The sequence below is a fragment of the Papio anubis genome, chromosome 17, assembly GCF_008728515.1.
Source record: "Papio anubis isolate 15944 chromosome 17, Panubis1.0, whole genome shotgun sequence".
Classification (NCBI taxonomy): Eukaryota; Metazoa; Chordata; class Mammalia; order Primates; family Cercopithecidae; genus Papio; species Papio anubis.
The window spans coordinates 53296839-53322632 of record NC_044992.1 but is presented as its reverse complement, the minus strand read 5'-3'; the positions used below and the strand labels follow the sequence as shown (position 1 = coordinate 53322632).

Here is a 25794-nt window from a genome sequence, read left to right as displayed (position 1 = left end):
TTCTTGTTGGGCAACTGGGCACCCTCCAAATCACCAAACCAATGGCTGGCATCTTTACGTAAGTGCAGTGAAGAAGACGAGAAGGAAATGACTCCAGGAGCTCCAGGCTGTGCGGGCGTTTCCTAGGGCCTGGGGAGCTGAGCCACTCTTGGGTGACTGCAGCCTTCAGCCCAGTGCCCTGTCCGATCAATTCCCCATCACCCGTGTTGACAAGGCATTCTCGTCATGCCTGTCCTACACGAATATGTTTGAAAAGGAGACAGAGTCCCAGAACTGGATGCTAGATCACATGTCTCAGCTCCTCTGGGACCCCTCATTAAGATCACCAAAAGATGCGGTCCAGTCATCTGCACCCTCTGTGCACTCAGGTGATCTTTGGGTCCACCCCTTGGGAGGTGGCCCTGTGCCGGACAGTCTGAGCAGGAGGATGGACTGACCTCAGGTGCCAAGAAGGCACGGGTCTGCCACCACCTGCCCCAGAAAATCCTGCAGAGAACTCCCTGGAACTGATGCGCTGACTGAGGCAAGATGAGGAGCGTCTAGAAGAAGTCCAGAAGGTCCTAAATGCTCTGAGAGGCTGGCAGGCAGCCAGGGAGGTAGCTGGGCACCAAGACATCAAGCTACTCACAACCCAAGATTCCCAGGAGCCAGAATCCACCCATGTTCTTGCCCCACAGGAGGATAAACACGCAAAGTGCCCTCACTTCTGTCGCAGGTCAGCTGGGGCACCGGGCAGGGCCTTGACTGCCTGGGGGGTCTCTGGGGCTCACCCTCACCTGTGGTTCCTTCTGGGATCTCCATGTGGGGCTGGGCGGCAGCCTGCTCGCCGGGAGCTCTCTCATCCACTAAGGGCGCTGTCACATCTGGAAACCACCGAGAACCACCTTAGAGGAGCCAGGATGAGCCATGCCCATCACCTTTGCTTCTTGTGCAGGAGCAATGCAGGGAGGAGGAGTGAGGAGGGGATCAGCCATATGCAAGAAAGCAGCCCTGAAGCAGGGCCTGAAGCCCCTGCTGCCAGCTCCCCAGGAAGCACACTGACATGCTGCTGAGTGCTACTGGCTCATGAACTGCCCAGCTCATCCACCAGGAAAGCCCGGCAGCCCTGTCTAAACCCCAGTGAAAGGGACTGCTGGGCATGGCCCCAGGCATTTTAAAAGAATACTGAAAACCAGATGATTGCTCATAACTATTTGATCCTTAAGCCGAGAATTACAACTGAGACAGCACAGGGACTGGGGGGGTTAGGGCGGGGGCTATGGTTTTGCTGTGAGACTTTGGGCAAATCCTTGGTCCATTTTGATTGGACAGTTTCCTCATCTGCAAAATGGCAGTGTCTTCTCTAGGTGACTTCCAAGACTTCTCCCAGCTCTAACCCCTGTCTCCAAGCCCATGACCCATAATTCAAAAATGCAGAGTCCCTTGCATGGCAATAAATAGGTCCGGTCCTATCCAAAGTCAGGCATTTGACTGTCGCATGGGTCCACCTTCACAGCAGAGACAGGAGGGAAAGCTCGGCTACCAGGAGCTGCTGTCAGTCTCTCATCAAGGTAAACGCTTCCAAATCAGTGTTCCTCTCAAGCAATGCCCTGGCACACTCCCAGGCCACTCCAGGTACACGTAAGGAGTTGTCAGCTTTGAAGGCTTTCCAAGTTCAATGAAGGACATTTTAATTATGGTTGTCTTGGGTGCAGGCAGAGCAACCAGGCAAGATCCCAGCCCCCGCAGGGCTCCCTCCACCAGGGGTGGGAGCCGGTGCTCTTGAGTCTCACGCCTGCACAGGGTCCAGAGGGCATTGAGACTTGTTTGGGAGATTCTTCCAGACTCTGTTGAGGGAGCCCTGAGAGCCAAGGCTTGGGAAGCTGGCATGAGGTCTGGCATCGTTTTGTAGACTTTCTCAGGATGGCAGGCAACTGGCAAAACCATCCCGACAAGATGAACAGGAAGTGTCTTGCATCACTGGCTCTAAGAAGGAGCCAAGAGAATCTAACCTGGATATTCTTATGAGGCTAAGAACCTCAGCAGCAAGGCCCACGCCTGCTGCATCCTCTAAAGATGCAGCATTGTACCAAGCAAGGGGCGGGCACTTGAAAGCCACTTTCCAAATTCATCCAAAGGTAGATGCTTGCAGAGACACTTGGGCAAGTTTTTCACCCCAAGACACAAGATCCAAATGAATGTGCAGAGCCTGAAGAAGTGCTAAGAAAGGAACCTTGAACCTCCAAGGGGAGGATGGAGAGATAGACGGGCAGATACTGCCAACTAGTCACTTGAAAGCCATTATTAACATTCTTCTCCCTTGATTTATTCTGCTAAAGAGGCTGGAAGGCAAAATGCTCAATGTCCTAGCCTTGCCTGCAGCAAGGGGTGGCCGTAAGACCCAGCTCTGGCTGATGAGACATAAGTGGAAGACTGCCACTTGCAAGAAAACTCCTGTTTTCCTAAGGGGACGCATTTAGTTTCAGGGCCCTTTTGGCCACTTTACTTTGCAACTCATTCCTGCTTCAAAGGCAGATGTGATGCCTGGAAGTGCAGCAGCCACTTTGTAACCATGAGGCAATAATCCAACCACTAAAGATGACAGAAAATAAAGACGGGAGAGCATCAGTGACCCTTGAGGTACTGGCCAAGTTCAGGCATCTGATTATGTGAGAAAAGTAAACCTCTTCATGTAAATGCCACAGTTAGTTGGGGTTTCTGTTTCTTACAGCCAAATGCAGTCTTGACTGATACAGATGGGAAGCAAGAGAAGATGGTCAAAATCAGGACTGAGGAGCACGTCAGGAAGTATGTGAGTCCTAATAACCTAGATGCTGAGTGTCTGGAAAGGACAGGTTAGAAGGGCCGGAACAAACATCGTGGCCAAAGTCCAGAGGCCCAGGCCACACCCAGAGCCCCCAAAATGAAAGATACTAAACCAAGATCAGATGTGCACTGACCTGCCCCTTCCCTCAGTCAAATGGCTGCTCTGGGACCTGCTGGCCCCTGAAGAAAGAGAGAAGAGGGGGCTTTTGAAGGGGGTATGGGAGGACAATCGTATGGAGCGAGGCTTTGTGGAGCTGTGCGCGGGACTCTCCAAGGGTGGCTGCCTCCAGAGCACACATGGGATGAAGGTGCCCACGCTCAGCACCAGCAAGCAAGGCATCGAAGCAGGGCTCAGCTCCCGCCACACTGTCCTGCAAAGCACCGAATGAGTGAGCACATTTCTCAGCCAGGGGGAGCAGCAGATGCAGCCAGGAGGGAGGCTCAAAGCACAGCTAAGCACAGGCTGGAGGCATGGAGGGGGCGTCTGAAGCGGGGCCCACCTTCCGCCGTTGGAGTGCTCTTAGCATCAGAGGTTTCAGAGCCCAGTTCCTCAGATCCGTCCTCAGCGGGGGTCTGCAGGGGAGATTCTGGAACACACATGGTGAGGCCTCAGAACGGCGGCCTCTCCCCAGCGCCCCCTTTTAATCTCAGGAGGAACTGGGGAGCAGTGTCTTGTGGAGCTGAAAATTGCTCCCCATGGAAACAGTTGGAACACGGCCTTGTGACAAACCCACAAAAGGGACCAACCCCACCTCCCTCCCTGCCAACACGACTGTGCCCCACACCAGGGCCATCAGACGAGGACACAGGTGATGTGCGTTTGCTCCTGGGTGACAGGAGAAAGTGCCTCTTAACCAGCTAGTGGTGCCACCTGAGGCAAAGGTTTATCTTCCATTGGTCAACGGGCAGCAAATACCAGAAAGCCCAGCTACGCATGAACCTTCTGCTTTGTTCATTGCTATTAATTAACAAGCAGACACCTAGGAAAACACTCAGAGATCCAACCCCTTCCTTGGGCAGACACGGTGCTTACTTCTAAGTGGACATTGGGTGGTGTTTGGATGCCATCAAGCATCCACAGAAAGATCTCCAAGGACTGATGGACAAGCTGTGAGTTACATTTGAAATGGCAGCCATGGGTACCTACAAGAAAACTGTCCTTTCAGAATGGGAAGCTTGGGCAAGAGAGGCCCAAATGATCACAGTGGTTGACAGTCACACCCTCCACCAATAATGCCCTTAGTAAGGCAGCTCTTGTTGGCTTAATAGAAATTAGAAAACTACTTCCTCCTCCTAGAAGGACTGAATTGTCCCTTCCCTGTGGTACTTTGGCCACTGGGAGTCAATCTGCCCTGGTTATTTTATGGGCTTATCAATGCATCCTGCAGTATCCGGGGCAGAGCAGGTCAAGACCTTACCCTCTGGAAGGTTGAGACTTCTTGGGAGCCTGATGTATACAGAGCTGAGTGCTAGGTACTGGGAAGGGACAAAATGCTCAGAAGATACAGCCTGTGCTCTGGGAGTACACACTCTCCTGAGGGAGGAAGGATGGCCACACACAGCAAAAGACTCAAGGGCAGGCCCAAGGCCAGCCAATAGGGTCCTCCTGGAGGTGCCCTACCAGGAAGCGGGAGTTATAGGCTAGAGAGCACGGGACCAAGGGGCAAGATGGCTGGGTTCAAGTCCCAGTTCCACTTCTTTCTGGTCAGGTGGACTTGGACCTGCCTCTCAGGGCCTCTGTTTCCTCATTTGTAAAATGGGTGAGATGACCTCAACTCTACCTCCTAGAGCTGCTGGGAGAATCCCATGAGTGAATGTTGGTAAAAGCACCTTCAAATCATGAGGATTTATACATGTGGATCTAGTTCTCATCGATGTAAAGGAGCCAAATGTTTATGGGGGCAGCCCTGGGCTTCTCTTCAATTCAATCCCACCTGGGCTGTCCACAGTGGACCATGGTAGTAAATCATGGCTCAAACCATGATGGGTGGGTGGATGGATGGATGGATGAATGGGTGGATGGATGGATGGGTGGATGGATGGATGGATGATTGGATGAATGTATTATTGGATAGATGACTGGATGGACGGGTGAATTACTGAATGATTAGATGGATGTATAATTATAAGGATGGATATATGAATTAATAATTTATTAGTTGGAATGTATGAATGTATAATTGGATAGAGGTATGATTGGATGTATAATTATATGGATGTGTGTATGTATAATTGAATGATTAGATGCATGTATGAATGTATAATTGGATGGATGTGTAATTGGATATACGACTGGATGATTGGATGGATGGATGGATGGATGGATGGATGGATGGGTGGATGGATGGATGGATGGGTGATGTGTAGATGATTGGATGTATGTATGATTGATTGGATGAAGATATGGGTGGATGGATGGATGGATGAATGGATGGTTGGATGAATGGATGACATATAGATGATGTATGTATGATCAAATGGATAATGGGATAGATACAGGAAGGAATGGATGGATAATTGGATGAATCGATGGAAGAATGAATGATGTAGAGATGTATGGTTGGATGTATGTATGATGGATGGATGATTGATGGATGAAAGAAAGGATGGATGGATAAATGGATAGATGGAGCTGGTGATGTACAGATATATGACTGGATGTATGTATGATTGGATGGATGATGAGAAGGATGAAGGAAGGGATGGGTGGATGGATGGATGAATGGAGGGAAGAATGGATGATGTACAGATATATGATTGGATGTATGTATAATTGGATGGATGATGGGATGGATGAAGGAATGAATGGATGGATGGATGGATGGATGGATGGATGGGTGGGTGGTGTACAGATGACTGGATGTATGTATGATTGGGTGGATGGAGGAAGATATGGGTGGATGGATGGGTGGATAGATGGATGGATGTGATGGTAGCATGTAAAGCTTCCATCAGAATTTCTGAGTTCTTTGCCAGTACCTCTTAGTCATCTTCCCTCAGCTTCTCCTGTGCCTGGCAATGCATGCCCAGAAAAGCCTCTCCAGTCTTCCCAGTGGTGTCTCAGCCATCAGATCAGTGGTTCCTCAGCTCTCAGCTCAGTGAATTCACTCCCCTCTGTATGACAGAAATTCCTCACTCTTCATGCACATGGTGGCTGAATGGGTTTCCTCTGTTGTCTAATTGCCCTATCCATGGCTTAGACTCAACTCTGGATAGATCAGAGCCTCTAGAGAGTCAGGCAGATGGGGCCCAAATCCTGGCTCCACCACCTATTGGTTGTGTGATGCTGACCGAATTACCTAACCTCCCTCTGCCTCAGTTTTCTCCCTTGTATAATGGGCATGGGAGTAGCTCCACTGGCTCACAGGGCTTCTGTCAGCAAGAAACTGTTGAATGCTTATTTAAAGCACTTTGTACCATGCCTGGCAGATGAGAAGCCCCCAATAAGTGGCAGTGATTATTTTCAGTCCTTGTCACCTTGGTTGAAGGGCCCAATGTAGCACTGCTCATGCTCACCAGCAGGAACTTGAGTATTTTATTTAGTGCTGATGGTGGTGATGCAGATATGGAATCAACTAGGAATCCTGGAGGGCCCCTAGCAGGTAGCTGACCATTACACCAGATGGACAAAGTGGCTCTGGTCATATGAGGAAAAGTCAAGCATCACGTTGTAGTCACAGATCCCGTCAAGCACATGGGGACTTTTAGTGTGGAAACTGCAAACACTCCCTCTGTGGCACAGACTGCTGAGGGTCCACCTGGTGTCCATTCTCTCTACCTTCCTTGGGAACAGAGCCCTGATATGATATGGAACAGAGCTGTGCCCAGTTAAAAGGCCACATCTGTCAGCTTCCTGGGCAGGCAGGGGTGGCTGATGAGAAGCTAAGGGAAGTCATTGGATAGGAAGTCCAGGAAAATGTCTGGATGGGAGGAGCTCAGCTGAGAGGGTCTCCCTTTGTGCCCAGCTCATACCCTTTCTCCTTTTCCAGGGGCCTTTCTGAACATGAGACATCTTGAACATGGAAGTCACATACTCAGAATGGTGGGCTTTTTTTTTTTTTTTTCTGGTTGTATGAAAAGATCATTGTCAGTTCACTGGCTGTGCAAAACAGGCTGGGTACCAGAATTGGCCTGTGGGTCATAGTTTGTGGAGCCCTGCTTTAAGGAATGGCTCTGGGGCCTTGGTGGGGGACAGGATGAAGGGAGGAGGGTGTAAAGGTCTCAGGGCTGCTGTTGCAAAACCAAGGTTTGTGGTGAGGAGGTCTGTGTCGGATGGAATGGAGGTGAGGTCCCTGGGTGCTGTGGAGGGTTGTGGGAGGAACTGGCCAGGGTCATGATGGACAAGTTGATGGTGGTACCACCAACAGCAGTAGAGAAACCAGTAATGGCCCAGGATGGGGGAGCACAGAGTTTGGTTTTTATTTGTTAGGCTTGGGCATTCAGTGGAGTTGTCCCTTGGGCGACAGGAAGGCTCTGTTGAACTCTGAGAAAGGCACTCCACCTGGGGCGGGAGTAATTTAGAGTCAGTTTCAGGATGGGGCTGGTTCTGTGCATGAAACAGAATGAGAAGATGAAAAAAAGGCAATGGAGTTCAAGTGCACTGTGAGATCAGACACCTCACACGCTTTGTTAAAACACCATCCCTGGACACCTGGCCCTGGCTGCACCCATCCCACAAAGAACAGCTCATCCTAAACAAGCTTCCAGCACGAACATATCTCCTTGGTCCTGGAGCTCGCAAGAGCCTGCAAACTGCCGCAAGAAGGCTTTGGACAAATGATAAGGCAGCATCATGCAGACTTCTGGGTTTCGTTATTTTTCAGAAGCCTTGACTGCCAGGGCACAGGGGCATCTATATGGGCATGATGGTCCCCCTTTCTCCAATCTGTTCCCAGCTTGAGCCCTACAGTTCTTATCATTTGCATTGGTCTCCTTGTTAAATTCCTTGGAAGGAGGGAAGGAGGAAGAAGCCCCATTTGCATGTCTTATCTGGAAGGCATAACAAGTTAACTCATCAACACCTTTTAATTCATTAGGGTGCACTAGTTTATAGGTAACCAACTTTCATCTACTTTTCAGCTCTCTTGGGCAGGTATCCAGCCATATTTCAACTCTTAGCATCCACTTAGACACTCTTTGTTCTGGTACTTAACATGTAGTTTCTTGTCTTCTGTCACTTATGTAAAATGTTGTTAGTAAAGTGACACCTTCTGCCAAGTCAAACCTGTCACACCTGACATAAAAACAGCTCCTTGTAAGCTTTCAGTAGCAAGAATTAATTTGATGAGGACTATGAACACCTTAAGTATTACTTGCTTTCTTGGAAAGTATGTTCTTTGGGTAAGCAATTTATCTTCAAATGCTTTCCCTTCAGAGCAGTTTCAAAAAGGTTGGCAATTTAGATTTTGCATTTTTGCATACAGTATATATAGTGCATATATATATACACACACACATATGTTTTGGCATAGAACTTCTGATCATGTTTTATGTGAAAGCATTGAATAGTTTTAGCAAACATATTTTAGGCAACTCAAACACTAACTTGGTGAACTTGTCCTCACTTTACACATTAAATTTAGTTTCTCTTCAGAAAATAAGAGTGGTAAAACCCACTTCTTTCCCAGACTTTATTTCATTTTTGTTTTTTGAGACAGGGTCTCGCTCTGTTGCCCAGGTTGGAGTGCAGTGGTACAATCACAGCTCACTGCAGCCTCAAACTCCTGGGCTCAGATGATTCTCCCACCTCAGTCCCCCAAGTAGCTGGGACTACAGGAGTGCGCCACCACACCTGGCTAATTTTTGTATTTTTTGTAGAGACAGGATTTCACCACGTTGCCCAGGCTGGCCTCAAACTCCTGGGCTCAAGCAATCCACCTGCCTCAGCCTTCCAAAGTGCTGGGATTACAGGCATTAGCCACTGCATCTGGTCTCCTGGAGTTAATTTTAAAGGAACTTGTTATTTTGGAACAGTTTTAGATTTATAGAAAACTTGCGAAGTTAGTACAGAGAGTATACCTCACATCCAGTTCCCCTGTTGTGAACATCTTACAGGATCATGGTACATTTGCTGCAGCATAACACATATTTTAAACTTACTCTAAGCCAGGCTGCCCTGCCTCTAAATAGAATGTCATTTTTCACTGGCACAATTCATATGAGGCATCTGTTGTGATTCTAACTTGAATTCCACCCAAGAGAGTTTAATAACTGAAGTTCCAAGGGGGCTTGGTGGAAAGAGTGACAAGGGGGAAACATGGCCCATGTGGGGCTGCAGCCATGGACCTGCTCAGGCAGCCCATGGTCTGAGCATGAGGCTCCTTTGTCATCTGTGAAGTGGATGTTATCTACCCTCACGGGCTGTTGTGAGCATCACCTATTGCTAATAGTAGAATGCTACAAAAATGTCCCAATTAGCATTCTGAGGTAGTTCCCTTATAAGTAGGGTGGCATTTACTATCACCCAAATCAGGACACTTGAAGGAGAAAGCAGCACTATTTTTTTTTCTTTTGAGAAGGAGTTGACTGGGTGTAGTGGCTCGTGCGTGTAATCCCAGCACTTTGGGAGGCCGAGGTGGGCAGATCATGAGGTCAGAAGTCCGAGATCAGCCTGGCCAACATGGTAAAACCCTGTCTCAACTAAAAATACAAAAATTAGCTGGGCGTGGTGGCGGGCACCTGTAATCCTAGCTACTTGGGAGACTGAGGCAGGAGAATCGCTTGAACCCAGGAGGCGGAGGTTGCGGTGAGCCGAGATGGCGCCACTGCACTCCAGCCTTGGCGACAGAGCGAGACTCTGTCTTAAAAAAAAAAAAAAAAAAAAAACAGAGAGAGAGAAGGAGTCTCTCCTTAACATGGTTTCACCATGTTAACCAGGCTCGTCTTGGACTCCTGACCTTGTGATCCACCCACATCGGCCTCCCAAAGTGCTGGGATTGCAGGCGTGAGCCACCATGCCCAGGCTGAAAGCAGCACTATTTTTTTTTTTCTCTTGAGATGGAGTTTTGCGCTTATTGCCCAGGCTGGAGTGCAGTGGCGTGATCTCGGCTCACTGCAACCTCCACCTCTCAGGTTCAATTGATCCTCCTGCCTCAGCCTCCTGAGTAACTGGGACTACAGGCGCCCACCACCATACCCGGTTAGTTTTTGTATTTTTAGTAGAGACGGGATTTCACCATGTTGGCCAGGCTGGTCTTGAACTCCTGACCTCGTGATCCACCCACCTCAGCCTCCCAAAGTGCTGGGATTACAGGCATGAGCCACCGCCGCCAGTTGAAAGCAGCACTATTAATCATGATGCAAACAGATGTGCTGGGATAGGCTGTGACACCCACACCCCAGTCCCAGGCACCTGGTGAGGGAACTCTTCATCTCTTTGTCAGGAAAAGAGGCCCCCAATCCCAGTTTCCCCCAACAGCACCAACTGCCAGGGGGCAGCTGGGAGAGTGGTTTCAACAGGCTAACCTTCGGGGTTGAGCTCTTGGAGGCTACCACCCTCACTTAACACATCCTGAGCACCAGGGTGGGGCGGGGACAGGGTAGGCAGTGTTGCAGGATGGAGAGGAGGAAGGGGTGGGAAACAGCAGAGAAAGAAAAAGATGGAGTGGGGAGAGAAGGAGAGGGAAAGCGGGAGCGAGGGAAGTGGGAGAGGTGGTGGAAAAGTTTAGTGGAGGGGGACACAGTGAGGAAGGGACTGAGAAAGATTTATTTATTATTATTATAATTGGACATGGGAGTCTCACTCTTTTGCCTAGGCTGGAGTGCAGTGATGGGATCTTGGCTCACTGCAACCTCTGCCTCCTGGGCTCAAGCGATCCTCCTGCCTCAGCCTCTTGAGTAGCTGGGACTATAGGTGCATGCCACTATGCCCAGGTAATTTTAAAAATTATTATCTGTAGAGACGAGGTCCCACTATGTTGCCCAGGCTGGTCTGGAACTCCTGGGCTCAAGCGATCCTCCCGCCACAGCCTCCCAAAGTGCTGGGATTACAGGCGTGAGCCACCATGCCCAGCCTCTAAGAAGGATTCAAAGGAGTAAACAGATCTCCTAGCTTGGAGCTGCTCAGCTGCCCTCCCTGGGGAGCTGAATCTGGCAGCACTGGCTGGAGCCGTCAGAAAGCACATTTCCCTCTTTCCATCACCACGTGATGGCTGACCTCAGGCAGGGAGGCTGCGCCGAGCTGCATTCCCCTCTCCCTCTCACCTCCTCACCCAGAGCTTCTCGGACACCTCTGAGCAGCCCCTGTTCCTGTAATGTGCCCATGTCTTCCTTCACCTCCCCCCAACCTACCTGCACCCACTTTCCTAATCCCCAAATTCCTCATAATCCAACACCTTCCCTGATTCAACAGATGGAAATCTGAAACAAGCGTGGAAACCAGTCCTGGAACCTCTCCAAGCTGGGATGGCCACTCCCTGTGTGAGAAAGCTGGTGGTCCCAGCGCTTCCCACACTCAGGGGACCTCCCAGAGACCCCACCCACTCCAGTGATCTTCCTGAATAGACACATCCAGTAGAGGTCACTTCCCACCTTGGAACTCCATGGCTTCCATCCACTACCCATACCCTGGGCTGCAGCGTGTTTTCTTATTTTTAGCATTAAAAGAGAAAAGTAGAGTGTTTGCCATTTTGCTTGCTTAGAAATGGGTATGGAGGCAGGGACTGAGTCCACCCTGCCCTCGGGCTGCACCGTGGGCTGTTGCTGTGAGCACTCACTGCTAGCGACACCCGTGGAAAGAAGGGCTCCTTGTAGCACAAGCCAGCACTGAGACAGCCTGGACCAACCTTGAGACAACCTGAGAACTTGGTCCAACCCTTGGACCAACTCGGCACTCCAGCAGTGGGTGAAGGGCCAGCATGGGGAGACAGAGGGAAGGCTGTGTGCTCCGTGGGGTCCCGGACCATATGGTCTGACAGTGAAATGAAACATTTCATTTGGAAAGAGAAAGGAAGAGGCGAAGTCAATTTGCCCAAAAGATGGTATTATAGAATATTTAGAAGTTGATGTCTTTTATTGATGTGGCTACAGTAAGAATCCCAGGGCTAACCAACTCTTGCTAAAGAGAGGCCAGTCAGGCCTGATCTAAGGAAGAGATAAAAAGCAACGTTTAAAGTCACACATTTTACATGCTAATCAATACTACTGATTTATAAGCCAACAGGTGTGGCTAACGCCTCAAAAAGTACCCTGTATTTGAAAGATTGTCAAGCCCCTGCAATCTTTGTCCATACATTCACTCATGTGGGTAACTCAAGGTAAATTTCTTCCTTTTTTTTTTTTTTCCAACAGGGTCTTGCTGTGTTGCTCAGGTTGGAGTGCAGTTTCATAATCACAGCTTACTGCAACTTTGAACTCCTGGGCTCAAGTGATTCTTCCGCCTCAGCATCCTGAGTAGCTAGGACTATAGACATGCACCACAACACCCAGCTAATTTTTAAATTTTTCTTAGAGACGGGGTCTTGCTATGTTGCCCAGGCTGGTCTCAAATTCGTGGCCTCAAGGGATTCTCCTGCCTGGGCCTTCCAAAGTGCTGGGATTATAGGCGTGAGCCACTGTGCCTGGCCATTATCTCACTGCTTGAGTTATCTTGGCCCACTCAAATTAATGAGGTTTCACTCTACTGACAATCTAAGACAATAATGTATTTAAAAAGTCTTTACAATTCTGGATGCAAATTGTTCCTGCCACCCCTTGGCTTGCAGTGATCTGGGCCTGCTGTGCATGGCTGTCCACTAACCTTTCAGGCCAGCGTCCGTGTCACCCTCTTGGTCTTGGAGCATGGTGTAGCCCTCTTGATCTTTCCTGTCCCCCAACCCGTACGTCCCAGCATGATCTTCCATCACATCGAACTCCTGGCGGGGCTCAGCCATCCTGGTTCAAGGCTCGCCTGGGGAAAGAAGAGGGGAGGATAAGTTCTAGGGAGTGTTGGGGGGCAGAGTGGGGGTGAAGAGAGAGAGGAGCCCCTCCTCCCAGTTCATGGCAGGCAGATCTCAGCCTCCCCATCACCCTCTCCAACAGCTGGGCACCCATCCTCATCCCGTGCTCCATATTCCTGCCCAAGTGTTATTTACGTCTATCCGCATGCTTAACTTACCAACACATTCAGTTCACATTCAAAACCACCAGGTGAGGGCCAGGCATGGTGGCTCATGCCTGTAATCCCAGCACTTTGGGAGGCCGAGGTGGGTGGATCACCTGAGGTCAGAAGATCGAGGCCAACCTGGCCAATAGGGTGAAACCCCATCTCTACTAAAAATACAAGAATTAGCTAGGCGTGTGGCAGGTGCCTATAATCCCAGCTACTCGGGAGACTGAGGCAGGAGAATCAATTGAACCTGGCAGGTGGAGATTGCAGTGAGCCGAGATTACACCACTGCACTCCAGCCTGGGTGACAGGGCGAAACTCGGTCTCAAAACAAAAACAAAACGAAACAAACAAACCCACCAGGTGAGGTAGGTGAGGTGAGCCTGACTTGTTATTCCCAGCTCTCTTTCCACTTCCTTAAAAAAATCAATGCTGCTGCCTAGCAGTTTGCTCTTCCTCTTCAATGGTGAAGGTAGGACTGAACAGGAGAGAATGGCATCAGCAGAGCACGTCTGGTAAGGAAAGTGAGGCACGGAGAAGTGAAGGGATGGTTCAATCAGATGCCAACTGGCAGCAAAACCAACTCTTGACCCATCGGGGGTGTCCTGACTCCTCCAGCTCTGAGCTCGCTGGCTTCCCTGGAGTCAGGCTGTGGCCCCCACTCACCGCACCGTCACCCACCAGGTCCCCCAGGTGTGCGTTCCAACGGTGGCTCTCCCAGTGTGCTGAGAAGCACCACACAGGGCCCAGTAGGGGCATGAGGCTTGGGATCTGAAGAGCAACACATACCCTTTTTCCCCAAAAGCCCCAGCAGGGAGAGGCTGCTTCAGCTCAACAAAGCCGGCAGAAACCACCATTTGCTCACACTTTGTCCTCATCTTTATTGTGAATTATCATTATAATTATTATTATTTTAAAAATAACTCACAACTTTGAATTTCTGAACTTTGTTTTTTTTTGAGAGAGAGTCTCGCTTTGTTGCCCAGGCTGGAGTGCAGTGGTGCTATCTCTGCTCCCTGCAGCCCAGGTGAGCCCAATTCGGGGTGTCCCATTCAACCTGCAGCTAAAGCTTTGTGAACACTAAGAAGTTTAATGAACACAGTAGTTTTGTTCTTTGGATTTGATCGATTCCTTTCAATGACCAAGTTTCTCCTCTTGGAATATGGTAGACAGAGGTGTGAAAGTAAAAGTAAAAATCAGATGTGCTGGCTTTTCTTTCACATTTGCATATTTTCATATTCATAGCTCATGGCCAAAAGAGGCTTGAATTTTTTTTTTCTTTTTTTTTTGGCCCCTGTGAATAATCCAGGATAAATGCTTTGTAGATTTTTTGGGGGGGAGGAGGGACAGGGTCTCACTATGTTACCCAGGCTGGTCTCAAACTCCTGGGCTAAAGTGACCCTCCCATTTCCGCCTCCAAAAGTGTTGGGATTACAGGCATAAGCTGCTAGCATGCCTGGCTCTATTCATATTTTGAGTAAAACAGTACTTTGCTATTTCTTCATGAGAAAAGTAATACAATCTTATTATAGAAAATGTATTTATACAAAGCAAGATGGGAAGAGAAAATCATCCCTCTGCCCAGAAATGATTACTGTTGACATCCTGCCATACCAGACTTTGACAGTCATGGATTCAGCTTTTGGAATTTTGGTCCATCATAAGTGACGTGAGATTCCCGGAGAGGGGGCACATGCCATCTGGCTGAGGAATAAATTTGAACCCCTCTTCCTCTATGGGGGCTGTACGGGAGTGAGGCACTTAGTAGGGAGTGAGCCCAATCTTCCCAGCTGCCCTGTCCCATCCCAACACGGCTCTGCTGTTCTCAGTCCTCCAGGGCACACAGTGACTCTGATGAAGAGGCAAAAATGCCATTGCCTTGTGAAAAATGGCCTTGAAGCAAAAGAGAACATTTTGATCACATTTGAAAAGGCAGATACTGTGTGGTACGAGGGCTTGACTTCTAATGAATGTATAACAGGAAAGATCAGGCACTTGCGCAAACGTGTCTGTTTTCATGAATCTGTGGATTTACAAAGGTTTGGGAATGTATGTTAAGGATCTGTGATATTTCCCTGTAGCCTCTTAGTCTATGCATTAAAAAATATAGTTGCAATTTCCTGACCTCGTGATCCGCCTGCCTTGGCCTCCCAGAGTGCTGGGATTACAGGCGTGAGCCTCCGCGCTGACCCCCTCACATTCTTTTTGCTTCTCTGTTCAGGTCTCAGTGCTCATTCTAACGACTTGTGTGGACTCTTAATTTATGAATAACATTAACCCTTGATCATATTTGTGGCAACTGTCTTCTCCAGTTGGTTGCCTTTTATTTTGGTTTCTGATGGTTTTTGATAGGCAGGGTTTAATTTTTATATAGTCAAATCTGTTTTCCTTTGTGATTTATTCCATTGCTCTATGGTACAGAAAGATCATCCATTTTCTTCTAGGTTTTTAGTGGTCTAATTTTTCATATTTATTGATTCATCTGGAATATTTTTAGGTTTAAGATGGAGTGAGGTTGAAAACTTTCTCCCCAAACGCAACAGCTAAAGCCAATGGACCCAGGCCTATTTGCAGACCAATCTGCCCTCTTTCCCAGGTCAATGTGCCATGTACTCTGTCCCGTTTATCTGTCAGTTTTGGTGCTAGAGCCTCCTGATTTAAGCTTTGGATCTCAAGTCTTATTCTCTAGGTGGGCTCAGATATCATTTTCTTTTTCAAAATTATTTTTGAAACCTTCTTGTAAGTTTTGTCTTCCAGATATATTTTAGATTTTTTTTTCCTGCAAATTCTCAAAGCTCCATTGGGATTTCAGCTGGAATTGTATTATAGGCCAACACTATAAAAATTGCTCCCTTCATATTTAGTTTTCCCACCCAAGAGCACAGTATGCTTTTCCATTTTCTTCTGGTTTCTGAATCTCTCAGTTGGGGGTGGAACGTAGTCCCGCACCCTTCCTGCCATGGCCACATCGCCCTGGGCTTTACACCGCTTTCGTGAACGGGCCTCTCCCCGTCAACACACGGATGATTAATTAACCAGGGCTCTGGGGCTCACAGCAGAGATGTGGCTGGGGCACCAATCATGGCTGGGGTGCCAGTGCTGGGGCCGCCACAGTGGCAGTGGTTCCATCAGAGGTTTCCAGGGAATGAACAAGAGAGCCATTTCCCAAGCCTCGTTTGATCAGACAGATGTGATTCCCTCAGTGGAAAACCTCTCTCCATGAACTTGTGAAAAGAAGCTGCTAGAGTTCAAGATGAGTTTCACACGATGAGCCCCATCTGCTCTGGTCTCTATGTTTGAGGTCAGTTGTCCCCATTGCAGTGGTTGCCTATATTCTAAATGTGTGGGTTCTAGAGAGAGCAGCTCTCTTTAGAGAGAGCCTCTGAAGGAGCCCGGGAACTGTGAGAATCCAGGAGCCCACATGCTGGACAGCTCACTATGCTGTGTTCATCACCAAGTCCCAAAGCCCCCCTGCAGTGCCCTGAAAAGACAGGTTGGTGGTGAGGAAAGTTCTCTTTCCTTGGTCACTGAGTCCTGCCAGCCCCAGCCCACTGCCCACACACTGCGCCCCCATCCATCAGCTCATTCCTTTGCACAGAGCCAGAGCAGGTCAAAGGCACCATTTGGCCAGCCAGGCTGGACCTGGGCCTGATCATGAGCACTAACTCTAAGTAGACCCTGGCCACCTAAAATGTGTCTCAACCGTTCTCAATGGGCAAATTAGGCATACATTAAAATGGAAGGAGGCTAGGCCCCATGGCTCACACCTGTAATCCCAGCACTTTGGGAGGCCAAGGCAGGCAGATCACCCGAGGTCTGGAGTTTGAGACCAGCCTGGCCAACATGGTGAAACCCCGTCTCTACCAAAAACACAAAAATTAGCCAGGTGTGGTGGGGCACCCCTGTAATCCCAGCTACCTGGAAGGCTGAGGCTGGAGAATCGCTTGAACCTGGGAGGCGGAGGTTGCGGTGAGCTGAGATTGTGCCACTGCACTCCTGCTTGGGCAATAGAGTGAGACTCCTCTCAAAAAGAAAAAAACAAAACAAAAAGGAGTGTTTGTGCCGTGTGAGCCATTCTCCCCTCTGCCTTATGTTGGATTCTTAGAGGTGGCTTGCAGCATGTCCATCTTAGGTCCCATGTGGGGCAGGATTGCTTGTGTTGTGGCTGCGAACACCCCTTCTCTGTACATCAACACATCACCAAGTCTATGGCGATGAGGTAAACCACTGGACATGCTGGCTGCTCCCCACTCACCTGTAGGTGGGTGAGGTGGCTGGCTTGGACTTTGTCCACAGGCAGGGGCAGCACCACAGAGGTGCCCTAGGTGAATTTTGCAGCAGCAGGCGGGGCCGACTGGATGGGTAGGGAACGACTGTTGGTAGGGAGGTGACTGCAGTGGTCCAAGCTTGCAGTGAAAAGGCAGAGGTGATAGAAAGGAAGGAACAGAGCCAAGAAGTATAGTTGAGAAAATACTAGACTGGGCTTCAAAATTGGGATGGGGTCAGGGAGAGGGATTAGAAGCTCGTATTATGCTAGAGGTGGGCTTCGATGGCTGGGAAATAGGGGGTGGGGGGTCACATGGTCAAAGGGAACACCCTCAGGAGGGAAGGCAGCTGGACAAGGGTGGGTTCTGTTTTTAAGAGAGCCGCTGCTTCAAAGAATCCTGCCCTCTCTTCCCCCTGACTGCGTTTTACTAACTGGTGACTCATTTGACTTAATGAGCTCTAGAAAATTTGTTCTACTATGCCCCTTGGCTTTCATTATAATTTTAAATTGATTCCTTTTTATATTATTTTATTTACTTTACTTTGTATTATTTATTTATTTGGAGACAAGGTCTTGCTCTGTCATCCAGGCTGAGGTGCAGTGGCACCATCACAGCTCACTGCAGCTTCGACTTCCTGGGTTCAGGCGATCCTCCCACCTCAGCCTCCCAAGTGGCTGGGACCACAGGTGTGCACCACCATGCCTGGCTAATGTTTTGTATTTTTTGTAGAGATGGAGTCTCACTAATATTGTCCAGGCTGGTCATGAACTCCAGGGCTCAAGCGATCCACCTGCCTCAGCCTCCCAAAGTGCTGAGGTCAAGGTCAAGAGTCAGCACATTTTTTTCTGGAAAGGGCCAGATAGTAAATATTGTAAGACTTTGTGGGCCACGTGATCTCTGTTGTAACTGCTCAACGTGGTTGCAGTGGGAAAGCAGCCATCGAAGATGAATGAATAAGCATGACTGTGTTCTGATAAAACACTATTTATAGATATTGGAATTTGAATTTCACATAGCTTTCATGTGTCACAAAACATCATTCTTATTTTATTTTTCAATCATTTAAAAATGTGAAAATTATTCTTAGCTCAAGGACAATTTTGGCCCATGGGCCAGAGTTTTTAGACTCCTTCTTTAGGCTTCTCCAGTATTTCTTCAATTGAAAAAAAATAAAAACAGTGAATCAGTCTTAGCAAGAATCACTGTATGTTCCGATCACCTCCTATATTCTCAGTGTGGAGTTCTGCTTTTCATGTTGGGTTTTCCTCAGCTGCTTCTACAGGTTTTCATGGGTTCCAAGTCAGGAGCAGGAGAATCAAGGGTCATTCCTAGGACTCGGGGCAGTGCCCCACTGTTCTGCAGGCTGGGGATGCTCGCTCACGGTGTTTCACTGCTGGGCTGCCTCATTCAGCGCCATGGAGCAGATGACAGGGCAATGGATCTCACTATTCTGGTTTCTAATAAAGATCCCTCCTTCCCCTCCCCCTCCAACACCCCTGCAGAGCTAGAGAGAGTCAGATGCACCAATAGAAGGCTGATGACTTACAGGGGCTGATGCAGAAATCAATTCTTCCTTAAAATACAGGCTACTATTTACTATGCAAAAGAAATAAACTGTGTGCCTCTCGAGGGTCAATATTTTTCTTTGGGGAGAAATAGTGGAATGCATGGGAAGAATCTCTAAGCAGAGAGGCTCAGCCTTCACCCCAGTCCTGGACAGGAAATGCTTGTAGGTTCATGGACCTGATTAGACTCGGTTGCAAGAGTCACTGCACTGCATTGGCTGGGGGAGGTCAGCTGCCCCATGCTAATGCTTTGGGACCTACCTGCCATGTTAATAAAGACAAGCCCATTTTCAGGAGCATCTTGAGGCTCTGCTTGACATAGGCAAAAAATAGGACCCAGAAAGATGTTCCTGGAGAGCAAAATGAAGTGACTCCTCTTGGTCTTACAACCAACACTGACTGAGCACAAGAATGCCAGCCTCGCCAGGTAGGATTTGCAGGGTCACTCAGTGCCATAGCCTCAGGGCCTTGCAACAGGAGGTGCTTAACTGGCACCTGCCAGAGAAGGGGCGCTTGCTCCATGCAGGTGCCTTGCAGGCATCTCTGTGACCCTTCAGGGCAGTCCTTGAGGTAGGTGTCATCATCATCATCATCATCATAGATATTATGATTCCCAGGAGTCTGGGAAGTTACCTGTCCAAGTCACACAGCCAGTACCAGGCAGACAGAAATGCAAAGTGACACTCCGCTGCCCCTCACTGCCTGTTCCTTCATCCTGGACCATAAAACATTCCCCAACTTTTTACCCGAGATGTCAGGGTGCAGGTCTAGGGTATGGAAGAAGCAGTGGCCAGGTCTCACAACCGACAGCTGGGTGACCAAGCCACTTCTCTCAACCTTCAAGTTCTTTGCCCCCCAAACCATTTGGTGACCCCAGGGCTCCCTTCTTATGCTGACATTGTAGTCTATGTAGGTCCACAGGCTGAGTAGCTGGGACCACAGATGTGCACCACCATGCCTGGCTAATTTTTTGTATTTTTTGTAGAGATAGAGTTTCGCTATGTTGCCCAGGCTGGTCATGAACTCCAGGGCTCAAGCAATCCACCTGCCTTGGCTTCCCAAAGTGCTGGGATCACAGGTGTGAGCTACAGCACTTGGTCTAAATTTCTATTTTTTATGAACCTTTATTTTGTATGGGTTTTTCAATGGAGAGATAGTCTACTTTAGCCTGTGTCTTCTAACTCAGGAGCCTGGGGCGGGGTGGTGATCAGTGACAGGACAGCAGGAGGTCTCCAGTCCAGGCCAGGTGAGAGGCAGGGGACCCTGGCATCCTAGCCAGGGACCTGGCTCCTTCCTTTCCCTCCCCTCTCTGACCACTACTGCCCACCTCCTCCAGAGCCAAGGTCAGGATGATTTCTCTGGAAGAACTGGATAAAGGATATCTAAACCAATAGACAAATGGTGCAGCTGTGCCTCTTGGCCTGGGACTCCCAAGCAAAGATAGTGAATTGAAAAACACATAAATAAGCATGCCCTTGAGGTGGCTACGCAGCCTGGACCAGACATGTCATCACCCACAGATCCCTGTAATCTAAGCGAGACACACAGACAGAAAAATACACCTGATCTTAGCCAAAAGGCCGAGAAGCGATACACAGACAGGAAAATAAACACACCAAGGCTGTTTTCCTCAGACCACTTGTTTTCTTGCTTTTCTAAGTCCATCAGCCTTCCTCCCTTTCTCTCTCTTCTCCTCTCTCTCTCTCTTCCTTTCTCCTTTCCTCAATCCTGTTTTCTCAGGCAGTGACTTAGAGGCAGTGGGGTGGGAGGTAACGAACACATTTTAGGGGAAGCGCTAAAGTTGAGTGAAACTGGACACTAAAATGGGACATTTTTTAGGGACCCTTGGAAAGGCACTGCCTCCTGAGTCCCTCCCTGTGGTTTTGTAGCTAAATTGAGGCCCTGGGAGGGGAAGGGGCTAGCTGAGTCACTCCTGGTGCCTTCTTCAGAATCATACCCTCCCAGCCTCAACTCATGCCTCATAGGGAGACAGAGAAATCCGGAGGGTGAAGGCAGACAAAGAAAGGGAAAAGTGTCTGCAGGGTTGAGAGAGAGAGAGATGGGAACAAAGATGACAGTGCAGAGTAAAAGAAGAAGACGCTGGAGGGTAAGGGGAGGGATAGCCATGGAATCGAATCATGAATCCAATCACTGCTGCCGCTACCCATAGGCTTTTCCCTTTTCAAACAATTGTTTTTGATTGACTTAAAATTCACGCAACATACAACGAACGATTTAAAATGAATGATTCAGTGGCATTTAGTACATTCACAATGTTGTACAACTATCACCTCTCTCTAGCTCCAAAACATTCTCACCAAACCCAGAAGAAAGGCTGGATCTCATAGACAGCTGCTCCCCCTTCTCCCCTCTGCCAGCCCCCAGCTGCTCATCTACTTTCTGTCACCATGGATGTATCTCTTCTGGATATTTCGTATAAGGGAAGTCACATAGCACGTGGCTTTTGGTGACTGGCTTCTTTCACTGTGAATCCACATCTTGGCAAAGTTCCGTCTTCATTCCTTGGGTAATGGGAGGGATAGTCCACATCGGTTTATCCATTCATCCATTGATGGACACCACAGTCTTTTAATAAGTGAAAAGTGTGGAGCCGGGTGCAGTGGCTGACGCCTGAAATCCCAGCACTTCGAGAGGCTGAGGCAGGCAGATCACTTGAGGCCAGGAGTTTGAGACCAGCCTGGCCAACATGGTGAAACTCCATCTCTACCAAAAATACAAAAATTAGCTGGGCATGGTGGCACGTACCTGTAACCTCAGCTACTTGAGAGGCTGAGGCATGAGAATCACTTGAACCCAGGAGGCAGAGGTTGCAGTAAGCCTAGATTGTGCCACTGCACTCCAGCCTGGGTGACAGAGTGAGACTCTGTCTCAATAAATAAGTAAATAAATAAATAAAATTAAAAAAATTAAAAGTGTGGGAACTAGATATGGACCTTTTTATTGTGACTTTTCTGACAACAGTGGAGACGCAGTGGAGGGAGAAGGGTGTGTGTGCACGAAGGGGAGTGCTTGGCTAAGGAAGGAGCCTGGCAGGGGCCTGGACAACCTTCACATTCTTCCTCATTTTGCCAAGGCTGGGCCTCCAAGAACCCCCAGGCCCTCAGGGACAGGGATGTGCAGGTGAGACCCTGGGTCCCTTTTGCTCCCAAAGAAGAAGGTCTTCCCAGCAGAGTTCACATCTTCTGTGCAGCTTACCTGAAGGGACAGTTTTGGCTGTCCCCTGAGGTGTTGTGGGGTGGACAAGAAACCCCAGGCATCTTGCCCACCTCCGAGGTGACCCTGGACATCACTGGGGAACACTGCTTGCTGTTTGGAACATGTCTGCCATTTTCCTGGGCACCTGCCCATGACAGTGCATCCAGGCTCACTGTAACCTGTGAGGTGGACAGATGGAGTCCCTAGATGGGTAAAAGACCTGAGGGGTAGAAACTTGCCCAAGGCCACCGAGCCCCAGGGACCTAACTCCCCCCAACACACACCCCTGCCCTCAAGGCAGGATTCCCGACAGTTTTGTCCCTCTGCTCCCCATGTCGTCACTCCTCCCCAGCCAAATCTCTGCTTACAAAATCCAACTGGCTGCTCCCTCAGGAGAACCTCCCTGGGGATTCTTAACGCCCCAGCTTTTGCTCCTAGTCTGTCTGGCAGGTCTGTAGGTTTCCCACGATCTGGGGCTGTTTCTTGCTGCAAGGAGGCGAGGACCAATCTGCCTTCCTGCACCTGCCACCATCCTTCCTGTTCCTTCTATCGTTCTTACTCAAGGCAGCACAGTTTGGTAATGATAACTCAGGTTCTAGAAAGCTCCTTGGGGAAGGGAGGGGGACCAGTCAACACCCCTTGCCAGTATTGGATTATTAATAACATGTTTACTTCAGCCCTGAGGATGAGCCACTCACAGGGGCTTCACAGAGAGGATCTCTGTAATGCTCACAACCACCCTGTGAGAAGGAATGATGAGGAAACTGAAGCTCAGAGACGTTCAGAAATCTTTTCAGGGTCACACAGCTAGTAAGCAGAGAGCAAGCCTTGAATTCTGATATTTTGATGCTAAAATCCATCTCTACGCTACTGTATCAAATGGGTGCCTTCCCAACAGAGCATCCCCTTTGGGAAAGGGGAGTTGATGGTCATAACCCAGGCCCTGCTGGAGTCAAGAGTCCGGGCGCTCAGGGGAAGCCCGAGTGGGGCTGGTCTCCCATACCGCGGGCGCATCAAGCTGGGGACCTGGACCGAGCTTCCAGGCTAAATCCGACGGCCGTGGGGCGGCCCCGGCCGGTGTCTCAGGCCGCCCTGCGGCCCTCGCTAGGGGGCAGCCAAGGAAGGTCCCGGGCTCCGCCGCCGCGCACCCGCGCCCACGGTGACTCAGCGGAATCGCCGCCTGGCCGGCGGTTCTGGTCTGGTCCCCCTTAACCGCTCAGTTAAAAACCCAGACTGGAATCAAGCACGGGGAAGCCTGCACAGCCTTGTGAATATACCGGAAACATTTTAAAAGAGTGACTTTTATGGCATATGAATTATATCTCAATAAAGCTATCGTTAAACAAAAATCCCCTAAATGGATCTCTCGCAGGTAACTGAAGACCAAGCAGAGATAAACCTAGAATCCAAAATTAACCTTAACATGCGCTTTGTTCTCCAAGGTAATTTTTGGCTTCTGCACCCTGTCTTTCCTTTGCTCTGGTCTCCTGCTCTGCACCACCAGGAATTTTGCAGCACATTTAGGCAGAAAACAGATTTCTCCTAATAGGAACCATGTTTGAAGCATTTCCAGTTATTGCCTCATTTAATTCACACAACAAACTATTATGCCGACATAATACAGCTGAGGAAACTGAGGAACAGACAGGCTGAGTAAGTTGCCCAAGGTCACACAGGAAGTATGTAATGGAGCCAGGCTTAAAAACCCAGACATCCTGGCACCAGCAGCAGACCTGTCAGGCCAAGTGATAGCCGAGATTAAATCAAGCAGTGACTGGCAACAGCTAAGGAATATAAGGACACTGGCCCAACTGAAGTAAAGCTCTTGTTTCCTGGGAGAACTTTCTCCTTATTCACCATTTGTTCTCGAATGCTTATGGTCCAGCTATTTTGCTTTAATCTATAAAGATAAGTGATAGGGCAGGCATCCTAGTCCTGGGCTTAGGTGAAGGCTGGAGCCCACAGTCTCTAGGAAATCCCTCTACTCCAGGAACAGGGGAGTGTGTGCAACTAAAGGAAAAGAGAGCCCAGGAGGGCTGGGTGTGGTGGCTCACGCCTTAATCCCCAGCACTTTGGGAGTCGGAGGTGGGTGGATAACTTGAGGCCAGGAGTTGGAGACCAGCTTGGCTAACGTGGAGAAACCTTGTCTCTACCAAAAGTACAAAAATTAGCCAGGTGTGGTGGCGGGCACCTGTAATCTCAGCTACTCAGGAGGCAAAGGCAGGAGAATTGCTTGAACTTGGGAGGCGGAGGTTGCAGTGAGCGGAGATCACACCACTGCACTCCAGCCTGGGTGACAGAATGAGACTCTGTCTCTAAATAAATAAATAAATAATAACAACAAAAAAACCTAGTAATTAAATGGTTAACTATGGTTAGCCCTATGTAATGGGAGTGAGGAAGGGTGGGATCCATTTTTTTTTGCTTATTCTATGCTATTTTGATTTATTTCAATGAGTATAATTTGAAATTTAAAAGAAAAATGAAGAGTATTTTTTAGAACTGGGGTGATTTTTTTTTTTTTTTTTTTGAGACGGAGCCTCTCACTCTGTCGCCCAGGCTGGATTGCAGTGGCGTGATCTCGGCTCACTGCAAGCTCCGCCTCCTGGGTTCACGCCATTCTCCTGCCTCAGCCTCCCAGTAGCTGGGACTACAGGCGTCCACCACCATGTCCGGCTAATTTTTTGTATTTTCAGTAGAGACGGGGTTCCACCGTGTTAGCCAGGATGGTCTCAATCTCCTGACCTCGTGATTCGCCCGCCTCAGCCTCCCAAAGTGCTGGGATTACAGGCATGAGCCACCGCACCCGGCCACAGAACTGGGGTGATTTTGAGAGAAATGTGGAGGGGTTAAGGGGAAAGGCGAGGAAAATGGAAATGGAAAGTTGGAGCTTAGATGAGAACCTCTGTCTAAGGTAACTGGAGGTCATCAAGTCAAACATACTATAGATGAAGCAACAGCAAAGCCAGGCACAGTGGCTCACGCCTGTAATCCCAACACACTGGGAGGCCGAGGTGGGCAAATCATCTGAGGTCAGGAGTTCGAGACCAGCCTGACCAACATGGTGAAACCCTGTCTCTACTGAAAACACAAAAATTAGCTGGGTGTGGTGTTGGGCGCCTGTAATCTCAGCTACTGGGGAGGCTGAGGCAGAGAATCGCTTAAACCCGGGAGGTGGTGGTTGCATGCAGTGAGCCGAGATCTTCCCACTGCACTCCAGCCTGGGTGATAGAGTGAGACTCTGTCTGAAAAAAAAAAAAAAGAAAAAGAGCTGAGAAGGCTTAATAAACACCCTTGTAAGGCCAGATCTTGGTGTCTGGGATGCTAAAGATACTCTTCTGTGGCAGCTGGTCCCCAACTTTGAGCTTCTAAGAAGGAGCTGTGTCTCCTTTTGTGTCCCCTCCTCTCTCTTGCCCACCACAAGTAGCGCCCAGTACACAGGCAGCCACTGAGAGGTGCTCGGTAAGACTGGCCCCCGAAGAGCTCTGAAGTGTGAGCTTGTGGTCACATGGCATCACACCACAGAATGTTCTGGAACCAAACTGAACTATTACTAATGAAAGACCCAGATTTCAAGCAAAACTGCCAAATTAAAGAGAGAAGATAAGGAGCATACAGAAAGAAAAGATTCATGCTGGCAAGAAGAAACTGAAATAATTCTGGGCGTCAATCCAAAGACAATAATCAACGATTGTATGAGGGCATGGATGAAGGCCGCTTTTTGGGAAGAGGTGGTGCCACTGTGTGCACACGGATGATTGCGGCTGATGTCAGTTGGCTAATGCCCACTGTCATGAGAAAATTCGCAGATTGTGTCTGAGAGGACAATTTTGGTTTTGACCTAAGGTTTCTGGGT

The 25794-nt window shown here is 49.0% G+C and overlaps 1 protein-coding gene across 19 annotated transcripts in view; it reads right to left on the bottom strand.

Annotated features, from left to right (window-relative positions):
- MAPT (microtubule associated protein tau) overlaps positions 1-25794 on the bottom strand; it is a 130448-nt gene that overhangs the window by 52351 nt on the left and 52303 nt on the right. For 9 of the 19 annotated variants that reach the window (XM_009190918.3, XM_009190921.3, XM_009190907.3 and 6 more), the window contains exons 2-3: positions 12542-12691; positions 3306-3392 (exon numbers count right to left, since the gene is read on the bottom strand). In XM_009190918.3, the coding sequence (XP_009189182.1) occupies positions 3306-3392; positions 12542-12674 (220 nt within the window). In that variant the 5' untranslated portion in view covers positions 12675-12691. Of the gene's footprint in view, positions 1-776; positions 864-3305; positions 3393-12541; positions 12692-25794 lie in introns of all 19 variants that reach the window. The other 10 variants (XM_003913230.4, XM_003913229.4, XM_009190917.3 and 7 more) reach the window with 2 other exon arrangements.